The sequence below is a fragment of the Rhinolophus hipposideros genome (genome assembly GCF_964194185.1).
Source record: "Rhinolophus hipposideros genome assembly, chromosome: 7".
In the NCBI taxonomy this organism is placed as follows: domain Eukaryota; kingdom Metazoa; phylum Chordata; class Mammalia; order Chiroptera; family Rhinolophidae; genus Rhinolophus; species Rhinolophus hipposideros.
Genome location: NC_138053.1, coordinates 640,332 through 660,510, shown reverse-complemented (window position 1 = coordinate 660,510; position 20,179 = coordinate 640,332). Strand labels below are relative to the sequence as shown.

At 41.2% G+C, this 20,179-nt stretch overlaps 1 protein-coding gene and 1 pseudogene across 2 annotated transcripts in view; one reads left to right on the top strand and one right to left on the bottom strand.

Moving 5' to 3' along the window:
* Window positions 1-2,083: 2,083 nt before the first annotated feature.
* LOC308499511 (translationally-controlled tumor protein-like) lies at window positions 2,084-6,196 on the bottom strand (annotated as a pseudogene). Its single transcript has one exon. The product of its transcript is annotated as a translationally-controlled tumor protein-like (transcript).
* A 10,822-nt stretch (window positions 6,197-17,018) lies between these two features.
* The window catches only part of SEPTIN14 (septin 14), a gene marked incomplete at both ends in the record, with an annotated part of 390,465 nt that continues 387,304 nt past the window's right edge, over window positions 17,019-20,179 (top strand). The window contains one exon of the mRNA XM_081053016.1: window positions 17,019-17,180. Within this exon, the coding sequence (XP_080909142.1) occupies window positions 17,019-17,180 (162 nt within the window). The remainder of the gene's footprint in view (window positions 17,181-20,179) is intronic.

Sequence of the window (20,179 nt, the reverse complement as noted above, 5' to 3'; positions counted from 1 at the left end):
CGCCCCTTGGGTGACTGGAGAGCTGGCGCTCCTTCCTGGAGGTCTCCGACCGCAGGTTGTACGGTGGCCTCCCTCCCGCACAAGTTTGCCTTGTTTCCTCCCCTCCTTTCGTGCCTGCCACCAGTTTTCTTGACTGCGTCCCATGTGCTTGTGAGTGTTCCAGGTCATGTGGGGCTACTGCAGTGAATCTGACTAGGACTGTGAATGGAAAAGGGTTCTGCGAGAAACTCGACAGGCTCAGCGGCGCCAGGTGCAGTCCTGCCGAACGAAGTAACCACCCCCGATTGTCTGGTCGCAAGTCCTACCTGGGCAGGTGAGAGCAGGTAGGCCTCCATCGTCCGCAGCAAAGGTTAGCCTTTGCCTTAAGGGAGCTCTGGCCACAGCCCAGGCATCTAGGGTAACGTATCTCTGAAGTGTCAGAGTAATTTTCTTTCCCTCCTCCTTGAAGGAGGAAAAGAGCGCCAGAGCACGAGCGCACAGAGCCCCTCCTTATGTTGTTTCCCACGTACCATCTCAGCGTGCTGTAGATGTTAATTATTATCTGTCCTGCACCCACCAATGTGAGAAGTGTGTTTCTGCCTTTTGCCTTTTATCCGATCCCAGAGATTTCCCTGCTCTGTTTTCTTCCACCTCCTTAATCGACCACCAATGGATTTCGTGGAACCCTCCTTATGTCTCCTTTGATTCTAATACATAAAATAAGCTGTGAAACTGCCATTCTCCGGAGCATTTTCTCACTCCATTGAGATTTTGCTTCCCAGCATAAATAAACTCATAAAAATAAACTCATAATACTCTAGAGGTTTGGATGTTTCTTATCCTCGCCTAGTATCCTAGGTGTTTTAGGCCTAGGGAGGACGAAGATATACAATGCAAGGGAGAAAGTGCTTGATGCCTTTAGAAATCTATGGGATTGGTGTAGCCTTTGAGGAGAAGCAAGTCAGTTCACCCTCTGGGCTCAAAACTCACTTCTGAAGCCTTAGGCCCTCAAGGCGAGTTTGAAAGCTCAAACTTGATTGAGCAGTGTTATCCAGCCTTTGAGAGGACACTGAAGACAGAAAAATTCTGAAAAACATGTCTACAATTGTTTTCTAGCATCCAGTTCCCCCACCCCTCCAAGTACCAGGTATTCAGTAATGTTTTGTTTTTTATTTTTATAGATAATGAACATTGTTCAGAATTCAAAAGGTACCAAAGGGTATATGATAAAAGTAAGACTTCTTCCTGCTGGTATAACTTCCTCCAAACAAGCATAGTTACCTTTAGATACTCTGAATTACCCCAGATGCTTTCTGAATTTATAAATAAATACTGGGGTGCCAAAAAAATGGTGCCAAAAAAATGTATACAAGTGGACACTTTGGTCAACATTACTCAAGCAGTAGTTAGCCCTAATCAGAAGTGTCTGGACTCTGATGGTAACTGCTTTGAGCCCCTCCTGTAATTGCAGAAGTCAAATGTGACTTGTATCCATCTTTTGTTATTGGTATATACTGAGTATTACAATTTTTAATACAGTTTTCCTTTCTTAAAATGTGTATACATTTTTTTGGCACTCTCTGGACATACATAAATATAAGCATTTTCCCCTCACAAAATGGCAATTCATAATACACAGTGTTGGGTGTGTTATACTTAAAGTATCTTGGAGATTGTAAAATATCAATGCAAGCTGATTCCTTATTTTTGTCCCCAATTGTATTAGTATCTTTTTATTCTTTAGGTAATCTCTTCCAGAGTTAACTACTTCCATTTGTAGGTGATGAAATGTCTAAGGAATCCACTTCAAATGTTTGCTGTGAGGATGGTCTTTCCCTTCACTCAACTCTGAATTTAGACTTTTGATCCTTGTTTTTCATGTTCCAGTCCCAGTAGTTTTTCACTGTAGAAGTTATCAGAAGACAGTCTTACACTTTACAGTAATGGTCTAGCAGGCTCTAGCTTCTCCAGGAACACTACACAGGATGGTTTTAAATGTGTATTAAACTAAGAGACATTCTCTCAAAAGAGTTTAAATGCATTTTACTTTTAGACAGTCTACATGACATGATTGTCTTAAAAACAATGCCTTCACTCCAAATAAATCAAGGTAAAAATAAATGGAAGAGCTCAAAATAACATCAGTTCTATTTGTTCTAGACCGGGTGAGTGGAGGAAAAGCAGCAGCTAATTATGATGACAGGTGATGGATCCCAATGGCCAACTCTGTTAACATTTTTCCATTTCTAAACCATCCTTAAAGAAAATCACCTATGGGGTCAGACCATCCTCACAGTTGTCCAACAGAGCAACCATGCCATCTGGATTCAGGTTTTCACCAATAAAGAACTGGTAGTTTTTTGAAATTAGCAGGGGTGTACTTGATTTGTTCTGCAGCCCGTCATAAAAGGTTTTACTCTTTCTGGTTTCTGTTCTTCAAGTTTCCCTCTGAGGGATTTCATTATGTACTTCTTGTAGGCTTCTTTTGTGAAGCTGTCTTCCTGCTAATGATGGTTCATGACAATGTCAACACTAGCCACTAGCGACTACTGTGATTTCAGGACCTTCGCCCTCCAGGCCTTCAGCGGAGGTATTTCCACCAATGAGGGAGTCATCAGTATCACCCTCTGTTCTACTGACCATCTTCCCCTCCACCTCCAGGCACAGCCCATCCTCAGTCTCCCGGATCTTGTAGATGTTGGAGAACATCTCATCATGGCTGATTTGGTCCCAGTAGATCATCACGACGGTGGCTGGAAAGACACAACAGTGGCACTGGCTTAGCAGGAGCTGGGAGTGAGCACGATGCAGCCCAGCACTGCTTGGGGGAGAGGGGAGCAGGTGAAAATAGCGGGATTCCTCATTAACAGCTGCATGATATTCTTTGTAAGAATAACATAGTTAACCAGTCACCTACTAATGGACGTTGAGGTTGTTCCAGATCTTCTATTCAGGCTACAATGAATGTCCTGGTATATAATGCTTTTATGTGGGGATTTTATGTATAATTGAAAATCACAAAAGCATCTGTATAGGTTTGAGTGATAGTATAACACAACACAGTAGAAGGAGCCCCATGATGTTACTTGCTGTGCATGCAGATTTACTTAGCTACTGTTAGAGATGTGTGGGAGACATGAACAGAGATGAAGATTGTGGAACTTCAGTCATCTACTTGCAGGTAGGGAAAGGGGTAGTGTAAAGACTTCCACTCCCCTGAGGTGCAAAATTTAAGAGGCACCCAAAACTCAGTAATCGAGATCAATGCTTTAATGCAGTGATTTTGGCAAAATTTATGCAAAATATCCATAATGAACAAATACCAGAATCTTAAATTAGGCATCTCCACTAACATCATACCAGGAATTAGACAAAGTCAGCAAAACAAGGACCCTCATTATTCCTTTAGAGGCAAGCTATTTGCATATATCATTCTTCTAGTTTTGGTTATCACACTTTCAAGCAAATTAATTCTTTCCAGTATGTGATACAAAATAGAGTAGCAAGGGAGTGTTGCCTATATGCTAATGTATGTATAGGATGGGAGAACTTTAGAATGTTGTTTGGAGAATTTTAAAAAGTCTCATTGCGGGAGCAGAACCATAGTATGCCACGATTGAAGAAATAGAGGTGGCGGCAGGTGTTCTGCTATTTGATTCAGGAGGGATTTTAATAAGGAAGAACATTTTAAGGATAGAACTCTAATGTGGCAGGGTGGTGTATTAGAAAGTATCCCAGAGTGAAATAATTTGAGTTTGAATTCTAGTTTGCAATGTTTACCAGTATGTGGCCTTGGAAAAGTTACTTAACATTTTTGACTCAATTTTCTAATCTATTAAGTAAGGGTAAGTGACATCATAGAGAAAACTGAAATTGCATGTATAACATGCTTTGTATTATGCCGGACATGGAAGGTGTTAATTACCACTACCGTTCATATTATGTAATTAACTACATAATTTTCGTAGCACCTTCACATCAGTTGTTCATTTGATCCTAATATGAATCCTTTGAAGTCATGTATTAAACCAGTTTCACACATGATCACATCAACACCGGAAGAGGTTAAATGATCAACCCCAGGTCACACTGTTGTATTAGGGCAGAGCCAGAAACCTAGGTTTCACCCTTGACTACTTCCTTTGCCTCAGGCTGCCATGTTCACATGCTCCCTGAATGTTTTCACACCTACTTTCTAGATGTCACCCTTCTCCACTCTATGTACTTTTCTCCATCCCCATGTCTACCACTCAGGTTTAGGCCATGATCATTTCTTATTGGGATAACTATCATAGTGCCCTAAGTTTTTGCTCTGCCTTTAGTCCTCTTGTTGCTAGTAGAGCAATCTATCAAAAGTAAATCTACAAGCCACAGCTCTGCTTGTAGTCCCTCAGTTACCCCAAAGACCTTACAGTGGAATCTAAATGTCTTAATTTGCTTCCAGAGTCAACTACATCTTGTGCCTTCCTCTCCAGGCTTAAAACCCTTCTCTCTTTCCCTCTCACTTTATGCTTCTGGTCATTCTGAACTTTTTAGTGCTTGGAACATTCTACCTGCCTTTCTTCAGCCTGAAACACTGTTCGAGGACCTCTTCTCTCCTGCCCTCACTGTCATCCCCATCTCAATTCCCATCCAGTAGGTATAGAAATAAGTAAGATCCTAATCCTCAAGAAGCACATAGCCTAGTAAGGGAGCTAAACTTGTAAACAGATAAATGACACTAAAGTGTAGGATATTTAAGAGATGAATGAAGTGCTGTGAGCACAAAGGTATTAGCATCAGGGAAGGCTTCTTGGAGGAGGTGAATTCTGAATGAGATTTTGAAAGACACATAGATACTTTGCAGGAGAAGAAGGCTTAGGAGAGTGATTCCAGACAGAGTGACAGAGTGACAGTGGAAGGGCCTGGTATGCTCAGCGAAAGGTGGATACATAAGATGGAGGGAAGAAGGTTGCACGAGACATCTGGAGAAGTAGCTTGTCCTGACTGTTATGGCCTGGTTTGCTAATTAAGAAGTCTAGTCCTAAGGCTGCCAGCACTGGGAACCCAAAGAACTAGTGATGAAGATAACTCTAGGGGTAGACTGGAGGGGGTGGGGGTAGACTACTTCCTGAGGCAAAGGAAGTAGTCAAGGGTGAAACCTAGGTTTCTGGCTCTCCCCTAATACAACAGTGTGACCTGGGGTTGATCAAAAAGGATAGGGAAATCAGAAAGATGGGTGTTGAAAAGTCCATGTGGATGGTGATGAAAGCATATTTAATGACATAAATAGGTATTCTTGATAAGGGGGAAAGACATGTTTAAATAGTATGTATAATATGATCTATTTTTTAATTAAAGTTTATTGGAGTGACATTTGTTAGTAAAGTTACATTGTTTTCAAATTCTATAATACATCATCTATATATCACATTGTGTGTTCACCACCCAGAGTCAGTTCTACTTCCATCACCACATATTTGATCTCTTTTACCCTTATCTAATACCCCTCTCCCCCCACTACCCTCTAGTAACCACTAAACTATTGTCTGTGTCTATTATGATCTTATTTTTGTACACTCCCCGTGCATCTATACAAAAAAGGCAGAGGACATGCATCAAAATATAAACATTGAGTATATTTTAAAAATTCAGAATATCTTTATTTTTGCAAACCTCCCCAAATTTGTGTATCCAAAAAAGGGGGATGCAGAAAAATACACATGAAAACATAAAATATACAAAGTATGTCCAGTGTCTTATTTTTGTTAAATCCCCCCAATATATAAATATATATGTATATGCATATATATTGATAAAGATGAACTGGAACTTTAAGCAAACATAATCAGTCAGGAGGATCTATGGGAGGAGCTAGGGCTTATGGAAGTTCTCGCATTCTACATAATGAGAACCCCACAGGAAGAACACTATAATAAAGGTCTATGGTTCCAACTTCCGTTTTCCTTTCCTTGAAGACTCCTCCGTCTTGGCATGCAGGCCAGAATGTGCATGTGGCTTGCCATGCCTGCCTTCACTGGATTGCTACCTTTTTCTTTTTCCTGAATAAATCCTTTTTCGTGACTAAATACCTAGTTGATGTTATTTTTCACTCAACAATATCAATAAAGGACCAGAACAGAAGGATATACCTAAAAATGTTCAATATTTTGTGCCCATAGGTGAAAAATGGTATCTTAAAAGTTTTGCTTTGAGAATGAAGTTGATAATATATCTTATATGCAAGAGCCATTTCTAGTTCTTTTTATTTGAACTGTCTATTCATGTCTTTTGTCTGTTTTCCTATTTTGCTTTCTTATGGATTTTCAGGAGCTCTATGTTTTCTGTATTGAAATTTAACTTATCCAATGTCACCAGAGGCTCACGAGAATGTCTAAGAGAGGACTCAACCTGGAGCAGCTGTGACCAGGTTCTTATCTCCTCAGGAGAAAAAATTGAAGAGCCAGACAGATGCAGGAAAGCAAAGGGAGTTTATTGAAATGAAAGTACACACTTGAGAGGGAAGTGTGGGCAAACTCAGAGATTGGGTTGCACTGAGGAAGTCCTGATCAGGTGTATTTATCCCTTCCAGGGGGCAGGTTTTGGTAACATCCCATTGACATGGCTTATCAGTTTCCTCCCAGTAGGTGGGATCCTCAGTTTCCTGCTCTTTCATCCTTATTTGACTTCTCCAGAACTGTCATGGGGTCAGATGCATGCCAGAGTTGTAGTAACCACAATGTAAATGAGATTTTAATGACATCATAATTAGCTAAAGGTCAGGTTCTGGTCAAGGGAATTAGCCTTACTGGATAAAACTGGTTCTTGTTTTTCTTCAGCTGCAGGTCAATTGTTACATGTGTAACCAGTGAGATGCCTCAGGTTGTACCCTGGAGGGGGTTGTCAATTTCCTAGGCTACCTATCCTGTCTCACCAGTATTGTTTGTATTTATGTCTTTTTTCCAATTAGACATTAAAAATTCTTTTTCATGTAGTCAGTTTCTCCCATGACTCACTTGGGATTTATTTTGGTAAGGAATGAGAAGAATCTGTGGTATAATGAAAATATGTATTTAGTCTTTGACCCTGGTTCCTGGCACGGAACTCCTAAAACCATTGGTTTTCTGAGTGACAGGAATGTCTTTTGTTACTCATAGCAATCCCCTTTGGAATACACCTGTGTCTGTGCTAATGCAGTGAGTCAAGGTGAGAAGCCTAGATAGCCCCATGATGATCAAAAACTGATTAGAGGGTGGAAACTATCAGGCCCCCACCCCCAATCTCTGGGGAGTATTGGTGGCTGGCGGTGGGTTATAAAAATGGTTGAGCAAATAGTGTGGGTGAATGCATTGATACCCTGGTACAGTGGCACATTCAGAGGGCACAGAAGCTCTGCATCACTCCCTTAATACCTTTTCCTGTGCATCTCTTGGATTTGGCTGTTCTTGAGTTGTATATTTTATAATAAACCTGTAAACCTAAATAAAGTGATTTCCTGAGTTCTGAGTCAGTCTCCAAATCTTTCAAACCTGAGGAAGTGTTGGGGGAACTCCCAAATTTGTTACCAAGTCAGGCAGAAGTGCAGGTAGCCCGGGGACCTGGGGCTTGCAACTGGTGTCTGAAGTGGATGCTGTGCTGTGGGACTGAGCCCTTAAGTGTACAGTCTGCACTAATTCCAGGTAGTGTCAGAATTCATTGAGTTGTTGGACACAGAGTTAATGGTGGAGAGAGTTGGTGTCTGAGAATGAAAGAATTGGTTATTCGGAAAAAAACAGAGTCCAATTTAGTTTTTTCCAGAATAATTCATGTCTTCCACCATTAATATATAAAGTAATTATTAGTGCTTGCAACATTCCCAAATGTATCTAGATGTACTTTGGACTATATTCTGCTGCACAGCTCTGTCTATTCAAGTATCAGCACCATATTATTTTATTTACTGGAGGTTTACAATGTGTTCCAAAATTTGATAGGGCTAGATCCTTTTCATCAATCTTTTTTTTTCTGAAAAATTTCTGGCTATTTTAGATGTTGTTTTTTTCCCAAATGAATGACAGAATTATCTACTTTTACAAATGTGCATCTTTTTTTTTTTTAAATCTTAGATTGCTTTTTAAAATACTGTAAGCAAATATTTCCAGTCAAGGGGCCAGCCCGGTGGTTCAGGAGGTTAGAGCTCCGTGCTCCTAACTCCAAAGGCTGCCGGTTCGATTCCCACATGGGCCAGTGGGCTCTCAACCATAAGGTTGCCAATTTGATTCCTTGACTCCCACAAGGGATGGTGGGCAGCGCCCCCTGCAACTAAAATTGAACAGGGCACCTTGAACTGAGCTGCCGCTGAGCTCCCGGATGGCTGTTGGTTGGAATGCGTCCTCTCAACCACAAGGTTGCCGGTTTGACTCCAAGGGATGGTGAGCTGTGCCCCCTGCAACTAGAAATGGCAACTGGACCTGGAGCTGAGCTGCGCCCTCCACAACTAAGACTGAAAGGACAACAACTTGAAGCTGGATGGCACCCTCCACAACTAAGATTGAAAGGACAACAACTTGACTTGGAAAAAAGGCCTGGAAGTACACACTGTTCCCCAATAAAGTCCTGTTCTCCTTCCCCAATAAAATCTTTAAAAAAAAAAAAAAGAATTTCCAGTAAAGATGGTGGGGAAGGTAAACACTGTGCTAGCCACCTCTCATGACCACATCAAAATTACAACTAAACTACAGAACAACCATCATTGAGAATCACTTGAACTCTAGCTGAACAAAAGTCCTGCAACTAAGGACATACGGAAGAAGCCACATCGAGACTGATAAGAGGGACAGAAACATGGAATGGACTAATCCCTTACCCATGTGTGGTAGTTAAAAACCAGGACGGATATATTAGTTTCAGAGGTCCCCCCAGAGGAGTGAGGGGTGCCAGCCCCATACCAGGCTCCCTATCTCAGGGTCCAGTGCTGGGAAAAGAAGTCTCCACAACTTCTGGTTGTGAAGACCAGCAGAGATTGTGGCTGAGTAAGACAGAGGGCAGCTGGAGTCCCAGGATCTCCTCTTAATGGGCTAGCACACAGACTTACTCACTGACAGACTGACTCACTCAGAGCTCCAGTGCTGGGACAGCAGCTCAAAAGGCAACAGTGACATGTGGGGAGGAACTGAATTGTCTGGCTTCAAAGCAAGGACCGGAGGGGCAGCTTTCTCCTGGAAAGAAGGACTGGCAGAATCCATTATTTCTTTGTTGAGCCCACCCCACTCCCAGTGTGCAGACTCAGGTGGCTGCCATATCTGTGTCTCTATCAACCTGGCTAACACTGTTCACCCCATCCTACCCAACTTGCAGGCCAACCCCAGCTGCTTCCAGTGGCTTTCCATATAAACAGCCTGTCTTGGCTCATGCTGTGGACTTTCCCAAAATCTCTCTAAAGTCCACAAAACCCAAACCAGCAGCATCTGGCCTCGGTGTACGTCATAACACTTGCTAAGCAGACCCAAGCCCAGCACGGGTGGCACTCAGCCTTAGTTCTCAGCTTGGCCTCTTGAGACACCTCAAGCCCAGCATGGGTGGCAGCCATCTATGGATTACTTTCTGGCTCATGCTATATGGCCTTGGGCAGGGCATAAGCTTTGGCTGAACTTGGCCTGCAGCTGGGTCCCTCCCAGGAGGCCCTGCGCCCTGCACAGTTGGTGGCTGGCTCTGGACAGAGTAGAGAACCATCTGGTCACTTCCAAGGACAACATACCCAAAGGGAAGACTGGGCAGGCACCAGAGCCCTGGTAAAGCAAATCCTGCTCCATAAGGTCAGCCCCTACACAACAGCTCCTCCACTGTAGTCACAGACAATCCTCACAGCCAATCAGCCTGAGGGTCAATCCCTCCCATTGAGGTACAAACAGAAATCAAGGCAGGAGGGTACATACAACCCACACAAGGGACACACTTGGGGCACCCAGCTAAGGTGATCAAGGAGACTATGCCACTGGGCCTCATGGGTCATCTACTACATAAGGCCACTCTACTAAGACCGGAAGACATGGCAGCCCTACCTAATACATAGAAACAAACACAGAGAAGCAGCCAAAATTGGGAGACAAAGAAACATGTCCCAAAATGAAAGAACAGAACAAAGCTCCAGAAAAAGAACTAAAACAAAATGGAGACAAGCAATGTACCACACACAGAGTTTAAAACACTGTTTACAAGAATTCTCAATGATCAGTGAGAACTTCAACGAAGAGGTAGAAAACATAAAAATGGAGATAGAAAACATAAAAAAGAACCAATTGGAAATGAAGGATCCAATAACTAAAATAAAGAGTGCATTAGAGAAAATCAACAGTAAATTTGATGCAGCAGAGGTCTGAATCAGCGATTTAGAAGATAGGGTGGCAGAAAACACCCAATCAGAACAGAAAAAAAAATCCAAAAAATGAGGAGAGTTTTAGAGACCTCTGGGACAACATCAAATGTAATAACATTTGCATCATAGGGATACCAGAAAAAGAAGAAGACAGCAAGAAATTGAAAATCTATTTGAAGAAATAATGACAGAAAACTTCCCTAACCTGGTGAAGGAAATAGACATATAAGCCCAGAAAGCACAAAGAGTCACAAACAAGATGAACTCAAAGAGGCTCACACCAAGACACATCATGATTAAAATGGCAAATGGTAAAGACAAACAGAGAATCTTAAAAGCAGCAAGAGAAAAGCAGTTAATTACCTACAAGGCAGCACCCATAAGATTGTCTGATTGCTTCTCAACAGAAACTGTCACGTCCTGTGCCGACGAGAGTTGTAGGAGCAAGGAGGGCGGTGCAGGTTTAAGAAAAGACAGCAGCACGTCATCAAAATGGTGGCATGAGGTGAACCTCAGTAAAGCTCTCCTGGAATTTAAAACTAATGGAACAATAATAACTCCACGACTCCCTGCACAGCAGACAGGCAAGACGAAGAGGCCCAGTACTGAATTCACTTAAAGGTGGGAGAATCGCACAAGTGGGGGAGGAGGGAAGGGAGAAGTGCGGAGACGGAGCCCGAAGACACAGGACGCAGACCTAGCTCAGTGCTCTGAGCTCGCTGCATCCCGGAACTACCCCAGCTGCGGGAGGGGTTAGAACTCGGACTGCTAGTGCTCCTCTTACGGCCCACAGGGCTGAGAGGCCAGCATATAACACGGCTGAACCCAATGCTCACGGCAGAGACCTCAGAGAAAAGACTGAGGGAAGAAGGCTGAAAACGGTGGTTTAAGCCCTCAATGCCAAGCAGAGAATGGAAGCCTTAGGCACTGAGACTAGCTGCCCCATCCCTACGCTCACAGAGCTCAACCTGCCCCCAACTGCCCTGCCCTCGATCCAAGAAGCAAATAGAACACCTAATTACCTCAATCCCAACAGGTCTTCTCCAAGGCACATTGTATTGAAGCTGTCTAAAATCATCGACAAAGAAGGGGAACAGTAGCAGTGTCAGATCAAAAGAACAGAATATTTGCTGTTCTGAGAAATGTGGACCTCAGACATAGATTCACAGCCCAACTAGTTCCGGCAAACAGCAGGGAGCAGTGGAAGCGGGACCAGCTGTGGTGGTGGTCACGCCATTGCACTGGCCTACCTCTCACAACTGACCTCGCCCCTTGCCCCACCTATCTGGGCAGATCCCCTCCCTGCAGGAGTAAACAGAACTGCTGAAACATATGGTCTCTGAACCTAGTGCAGAAAGAGCTTTAGAACTTCAAAAGCTCTCCGCATCCCCACAGGGATGCGGCGCCCTATGACCTAGGCGAACTGTTAACAGAAGAGAAGCCCGTTTCCCAGGGAATCCCCCCATTGTGTGAGAAGCTGGAATAGTGCAGAGAAAACATAGCACTACTGTGTGAGAGAGGAAAAAAGGCTGCAGTCGGAGAGAAAATAAAACATTCTACCAACAAGTATTGGAAAACAACAGAAAGACCTCTTCCTATCAACCTGTTGCAGATGCCACTCCTGTAATTGTCTAGGAAGAGAAATAATAAATCAGTAATTGCCATGAATAACCAAGGCAACAAGACAGCTCAGAAAGAAAGTGAAAAGTCTCCAGAAAAGGAACTTAAAGATATGGAAATATGTGACTTAAATGGCAGAGAATTCAAGATTGCCATTCTGAAAAACTCAACGAGATGCAAGAAAACACAGAAAAGCAATTTAATGAACTCAGAAACGCAATCAAACAACAACATGGGCATTTTACGAAAGAGATTGAAATTTTAAAAAAGAACCAAATGGAATTTCTGGAGAATAAGAAAGAACTCAATAGAAGAAATTAAGAATGAAATAACCAGCTTAGGTAGTAGAGTTGACCAGGTGGAGGAAAGAATCAGTGACATCGAAGATAGAAACGTGGAAATTACACAGATGGAAGAAGAAAGAGGCTTGAGACTTAAAAGTAATGAGAGAACTCTACAAGAACTTTCTGACTCCATCAGAAAGAGCAATATAAGAATAATGGGCATACCAGAAGGAGAAGAAAGAGAACAGGGAACAGAGAATATATTCAAACAAATTGTTGATGAGAACTTCCCAAACTTGTGGACAGAACTGGATCCTCGAATCCAAGAAGCAAATAGAACACCTAATTACCTCAATCCCAACAGGCCTTCTCCAAGGCACATTGTATTGAAGCTGTCTAAAATCAACAAAAAAGAAAGAATCCTCAAGGCAGCCAGGGTAAAAGACCATAACCTACAAAGGAAAGCCCAATAGATTATCATCAGATTTTTCAGCAGAAACTCTACAAGCCAGGAGGGAGTGGAACCAAATATTCAAACTATTGAAAGAGAGAAATCATGAGCCAAGAATAACATATCCAGCAAAGATATCCTTTAGACATGAAGGAGGAATAAAGACATTTCCAGACATACAGAAGCTGAGGGAATTTTCTAATCCACGACCTGCACTACAAGAAATACAAAAGGAGGCTATTCAACCATCATCAACAGGGACAATTTGTGGCAACATAAAAAAGGGGAGAGTAAAGACCTGAACTGGAATATGGGAATGGAGAAGGTAAGTGTGCTGAAGAAAATGGAATATTCTAAACATCAAAATGTATTTTACAAAAACTTAAGAGTAACCACTCAAAAAAAAATGCAGAACTAAAATACATACTGTAATAAAAGAAGAAACAGAGGGAAACATCATACAATACCACTACATAGAAATAATAGACAACAACAAAAAGGCAAAGAAACAATGGGGACACAGCCTTACCAGAAAACTAAAGATAGAATGACAGGAAATCCTCACATATCAATAATCACACTAAATGTAAATGGACTGAGCTCACCAGTAAAAAGGCACAGAGTAGCAGATTGGATCAAAAAACTAAACCCAACCATATGCTGTCTCCAAGAGACACATCTCAGCTACAAGGACAAGCATAGACTCAAGTGAAAGGGTGGAAATTGACACTCCAAGCAAATGGTACCCAGAGAAAATCAGGTGTAGCCATAATGAGATCATATGAAACAGACTTCGGGGTAAAAAAGGTAACGAGAGACAAAGATGGACATTTCATAATGGTAAAGGGGACTATACAACAAGAAGACATAACAGTCATCAATATTTATGCCCCCTATCAGGGAGCACCAAATAATACCAAGCAACTACTAACAGAACTAAAGGGAGAAATTGACCAAAACACAATTATACTAGGGGACTTAGATACATCATTGACAGCTATGGATAGCTCATCCAAACAGAAAATAAATAACGAAATAGCAGCCCTAAACGACACATTAGATGAAATGGACATAATTGACATATATAGAGCACTTCATCCAAAAACATCAGACTACACATTCTTTTTGAGTGTACATGGAACATTCTCAAGGGTAGAGTACATATTGGGACACAAAATCAGCCTCAGCAAATTTAAGAAGATTGAAATCATAGCAAGCATATTCTCTGATAACAAGGCTTTGAAATTGGATATCAACTGCAAAAAGAAAGCAGAAAAAAACACAAATACATGGAGATTAAACAACATACTTTTAAAGAACAACTGGGTCAAAGAAGAAATTAGAGGAGAGATCAAAAGATACATAGAAACAAATGACAATGAAAATACATCCTACCAAAATTCTTGAGATGCGGCGAAAGCAGATTTAAGAGGGAAATTTATGTCATTAAAAAGGCCTATCTCAAGAAACAAGAAAAATCCCAAATAAATAATCTCATGTCACACCTTAAAGAACTAGAAAAAGAAGAACAAGTGAAACCGAAGTTCAGCAGAAGAAAGGAAATAACAAAAATCAGAGCAGAACTACATGACATAGAGAACAAAAAGACCATAGAAAAAGTAATGTGACAAAGAGCTGGTTCTTTGAAAAGATTAACAAAATCGACAAACCCTTAGCTTGACTCACTAAGATAAAAAGAGAGAAGACTCTAATTAACAAAATCAGAAATGAAAAAGGGGAAGTTATCACGGACACCACAGAAATACAAAGGATCATGCAAGAATACTATGAAGGACTATATGCCACCAAATTCAATAACCTAGTAGATATGGACAAGTTTTTAGAAACATATAGCCTTCCAAGGCTGAACCATGAAGAACTGGAAAATGTAAACAGACCGATCACCAGTAAAGAAATTGAATCAGTCATCCAAAACCTTTCCAAAAGCAAAAGTCCTGGAGCAAATGGCTTCACCAGTGAGTTCTACCAAGTCTTCAAAAGGATATAATACCAATTTTGCTCAAACTCTTTCAAAATGTTGAAGAAGAGACAGTACTCCCTAACTCATTTTATGAGACCAACATTACCCTGATACCAAACCTGGAAAGGATAACACACAAAAAGAAAACTACAGACCAACATCTCTGATGAATACAGATGCAAAAATCCTAAACAAAATTCTAGCAAATCGAATACAACAATGCATTAAAAAGATTATTCACCACGGCCAATTGGGGTTCATCCCCAGGTCACAAGGATGGTTCAACATTCGCAAATCCATCAATGTGATACATCACATAAACAAAATAAAGGACATAAATCATATGATTATATCAATTGATGCAGAAAAAGCATCTGACAAGATACAACATCCATTTATGATGAAAACATTTAATAAAATAGGTATAGAAGGAAAATACCTTAACCTAATAAAGGCCATATATGACAAACCCTCAGCTAATCTTATAATTAATGGTGAAAAGCTGAAGCCCTTTGCTCTACGTTCAGGAACACGACAGGCCTGTCCCCTATCACTTCTGGTTTTCAACATAGTGTTGGAAGTCCATGCCAGAGCAATCAGGCAAGAGAAAGAAATAACAGGCATCCAAATTGGGAATGAAGAAGTTAAATTATCACTGTTTGCAGTTTACATGATGCTATATATAGAAAACCCTAAAGACTCCACCAAAAAGCTATTAGAGACAATCAGCGAATACAGTAAAGTTGCTGGCTACAAAATCAATGTAAAAAAAGTCCATTGCATTCCTATATACTAACAATGAAATCTCAGAAAAAGCAATACAAAAAAGAATTATCTTTGCATTTGCAGCAAAAAGAATAAACTACCTAGGATAAACTTGACCAAGGATGTGAAGGACCTATATGCGGAAAACTTAAGACATTTTTGAAAGAAATTGAAGAAGACACAGAGAAATGGAAAGACATTCCGTGCTCATGGATTGGAAGACTCAACATAGTTAAAATGGCCATATTACCCAAAGCAATATAAAGATTTAATGCAATTCCCATTAAAATCCCAATGGCATTTTTTAAAGAAATAGAAGAAAAAATCATCAGATTTGTTTGGAACCACAAAAGACCCAGAATAGCCAAAACAATCTTAAGGAAAAAGAACAATACTGGAGGTATCGCACTCCCTGACTTTACCTTGTACTACAGGGCTACAATAATCAAAACAGCATGGCATTGGCAGAAAAACAGACACATAGACCAATGGAATAGAATTGAGAACCCAGAAATAAAACCACTTAAATATGGACACATAATTTTTTTTAAAAGATTTTATTGGGGAAGGGGAACAGGACTTTATTGGGGAACAGTGTGTATGTCCAGGACTTTTTTTTTCCAAGTCAAGTTGTTGTCCTTTCAATCTTAGTTGTGGAGGGTGCTGTTCAGCTTCAAGTTGCCAGCTCCAGGTCCAGTTGCCGTTGCTAGTTGCAGGGGACACAACCCACCATCCCTTGTGGGATTCAGAGGAGTTGAACCGGCAACCTTGTGGTTGAGAACCCACACTGCAACAAACTGAGCCATCCGGGAGCTCAGCGGCAATTCAGCTCAAGGTGCTGTGTTCAATCTTAGTTGATGGGGACGGAGCCCACCATCCCTTGTGGGATTTGGAGGAGTTGAACCAGCAACCTTGTGGTTGAGAGCCCACTGGCTCATGTGGGAATCGAACCGGCAGCCTTCAGAGTTAGGAGCATTGAGCTCCAACCGCCTGAGCCACCAGGCCCACCCCCTGGACAGATCATTTTTGACAAAGAAGCTAAAAACATACTATGGAGGAAAGACAGCCTCTTCAATAAATGGTGCTGGGAGAATTGGATAGCCATGTGCAAAAGAATGAAACTGGACTGCTATCTGTCACCATGTACCAAAATTAATTCAAAGTGGATCAAAGACTTAAGCGTAAGACCGGAAACAATTATCTGCATAGAAGAAAACATAGGTACTAAACTTATGGACCTTGGGTTCAAAGAGCATTTTATGAATCTGACTCCAAAGGCAATGGAAGTAAAAGCTAAAATAAACTAATGGGACTATATGAAACTTAAAAGCTTCTGCACAGCAAAAGAAACTGTCGACAAAATAAAGAGGCAACCAACTGAATGGGAGAACATTTTTGCAAACAGTGCCTCAGATAAGGGGCTAATATCCAAAATATACTAGGAACTCATGAAGCTCAACAACAAAAAAAACAAACAACCCCATTGAAAAATGTGCAGAGGACCTGAAGAGACATTTCTCCAAAGGGGACATACAAATGGCAAGTAGACATATGAAAAAATGCTCAACATCACTAATTATCAGAGAAATGAAAATAAAAACCACAATGAGGTATCACCTCACCCCAGTCAGAATGGCTTTCATCAACAAAACAAATAGTAACAAGTGTTGGAGAGGCTGTGGAGAAAAAGGAACTCTCATACACTGTTGGTGGGAATGCAGACTGGTACAGCCGCTATGGAAGGCAGTGTGGAGGTTCCTCAAAAATTACGAATAGAATTACCATATGACCCAGCAATCGCTCTCCTGGGTATCTACCCCAAAAATATAAAAGCATTTCTCTATAGAGACACGTGTACTCCAATGTTCATTGCAGCTTTGTTTACGTTGGCGAAGACATGGAAACAACCAAAATGTCCTTCAATAGATGAATGAATAAAGAAGTTGTGGTACATATACACAATGGAATACTATTCGGCGTTAAGGAAAGATGATATAGGAGCATTTGTGACAACATGGATGGATCTTGAGAGTATAATGCTAAGTGAAATAAGTCAGACAGAAAAAGCAGTGAACCCTATTATTTCACTGATATGTGGTATATAAACCAAAAAGAACAAGACAAACAAATGAGAAACAAAAACTCATAGACACAGACAATAATTTAGTGGTTACCAGAGGGTAAGGGGGTGGGGGGTGGGTGATGAGGGTAACGGGGATCAAATATATGGTGATGGAAGGAGAACTGACTCTGGGTGGTGAACACACAATGGGATTTATAGACGATATAATACAGAATTGTACACCTGAAATCTATGTAAATTTACTAACAATTGTCACCCCAATAAATTTAATTAAAAAAAAAGAAAAAAAAACTCATAAACACAGACAATAGTTTAGTGGTTACCAGAGGGTAAGGGGGTGGGGGGTGGGAGATGAGGGTAAGGGGGATCAAATATATGGTGATGGAAGGAGAACTGACTCTGGGTGGTGAACACACAATGGGATTTATAGATGATGTAATACAGAATTGTACACCTGAAATTTATGCAATTTCACTGACAATTGTCACACCAATAAATAAATTTAAAAAAAAGAAAGAAAAGACAGCAGCCATGAATAGAGTTTAAATGCGGAGGCCAAGGGACCAGCCACCTCAAGGTCTGGCCTGTGGCACCTGGTCGGGCCGGCGCAATACCTTTTATTAGTTAGGTGGGGAAGCAAAGGAGATAAAACTTGTCAATCTCAAGATCTGTGAATTCTATACATCATAATAGAAAATCTCTTCGAGTCAATCACCCTTGCTTGCAGAGAGCTGGACCGAAAGTTTCAACTTCCCCAAGGGACAAAACCTATGTGCATCTGAATAGGTAGAAAGCACATCATTGAATCACTTCCCTTGCAGATTTGGGAAGGAATGCAGCCACAGAGGCTGAGGCTTTCCTTAGCCCGAGGAAGGTGGGGTCTGTGCCCACCGCCATGAATCCCCTGGGTTCTCCTGTTGGTCCCCACGAATGCATCTGGCTTGAGTTGTTCCTTCCGTGAGGAATTTTACTCGTCATTGACCGTCCAGTCATCTTTCTGGGACCAAATAGGGAGGCATAAGGTGGAAACACAAAGCTTTAGCAAAGTCCCTGAAAGGATCCATCTTACAGACTCATTTCTTTGGGGGCAGGTAGAAGGAAACAAAACGGTTAAGCTGTTGCGTGGCGAGGTTAAACTGCTGTGTGGTGACAAGAAATTTAGCAGGCCAGAAAGGATTGCCACAAAATATTCAAAGTGATGAAAACCAAGGTCCTACAACCAAGGGTACTCTACCCAGCAAAGCTATCATTTAGAATTGAAAGACATATAAAGAACTTCCCAGACAAGAAAAAGCTAAAGTAGTTCATCAACACCAAATCAGTGTTACAAGAAATATTAGAGGGCCTTCTTTAAAAAGAAGAAGAAAAAAAAGTTCAATAATATGAATTATAAAATGGCAATAACTACATATCTATCAACAGTTTATTTGTTTAAGGTTCTTTGTTTAATAATCTGCTCATGAAAAATCTGCTCAATTACCACAGATAAAGTCACTGACAAATCTTTACTCTTTCTGTTGTCCAATCTCCACCTCACTTTTGCTAGCTTTAGCATTATCCTTTGCAGTCAGTTTCCCTAACTTTATTCTGGTTTTGCACCCCTTTCCCTATTTTCTTGAGATCTTTTTCTTCTCATACAGGCAATATCTTGCAAGTTTATGTTTGGGTTCACTTTTCTTTGCATAATGCAAGGAATCATAAATCATGCCAAAGCTAGTTGTCTTGCCACCACCAAAATGAGTTCTGTATCCAAATGCAAAGATGATATCTGGTGTGGTTTTGTACATTTTGGCTAGGTATTGTCTTAGGTACTGTTGCCTTCCCAGTGTGAAGGACTTCGATGACCATTTGTTTCCATTGAAGTAGTTTATTGGTCATGAACTTGCTGGTCTGGATAGTTACTGTGTCATTCATGATGGTGGCTGACCCTCAAGCAGCCAGGGAGGAAAAACAACAATTACTTTAAATGTAAAAGAATTGAATGCTCCAATCAAAAGATAGAGCGGCTGAATATATAAGAAAACAAAACCCTTACATATGCTGCCTACAAAAGACTCACTTCAGATCAAAAGATGCACACAGACTGAAAGTAATAAGATGGAGAAAGATATTTCATGAAATGGAAAAAGAAAAAATCTGGAATAGCAATATGTATACCAGACAAAATGGACTTTAAAACAAAGGCTATAACAAGACACAAAGAAGGACCCAGTAGATATGTCACAGAAATGGCAGCATGAGACGTGCTTGTTGAAATCTCCCCTGGAAGTTATAACAAATTAAACAGCTATAATTCAACAAAGGAAAACTTAAGCAACATGCAAGAACGTCTGAGATCCAAATCACCTGAAGGTGATAAAATAGGGCGAGAGAGGGAGGAGGGAAGGTGGAAGTGCAGAGACACAGGCGGAGGGGCCACAGGACACAGTCTGGAGCTCACTGCAGACCAGAGCTCATTGCAGTCTTGGGAGATGGAAGAATCCAGACTGCAGGTTCACTACCTGTGGCCCACAGTCCTGCCTGAGGGATTGGCATGTAATACAGCTAAACCCAGTATTTGGGGCAGACACCTCAGGTAAGAACTGTGGTTTAAGCCCTCAGTACAAAAAACAGAAAACAAAGACATAAATCCCGGCTGCCTCCCGGCAACCTCCCAGAGCTTGCCCCACCCGCACCCTCCTAG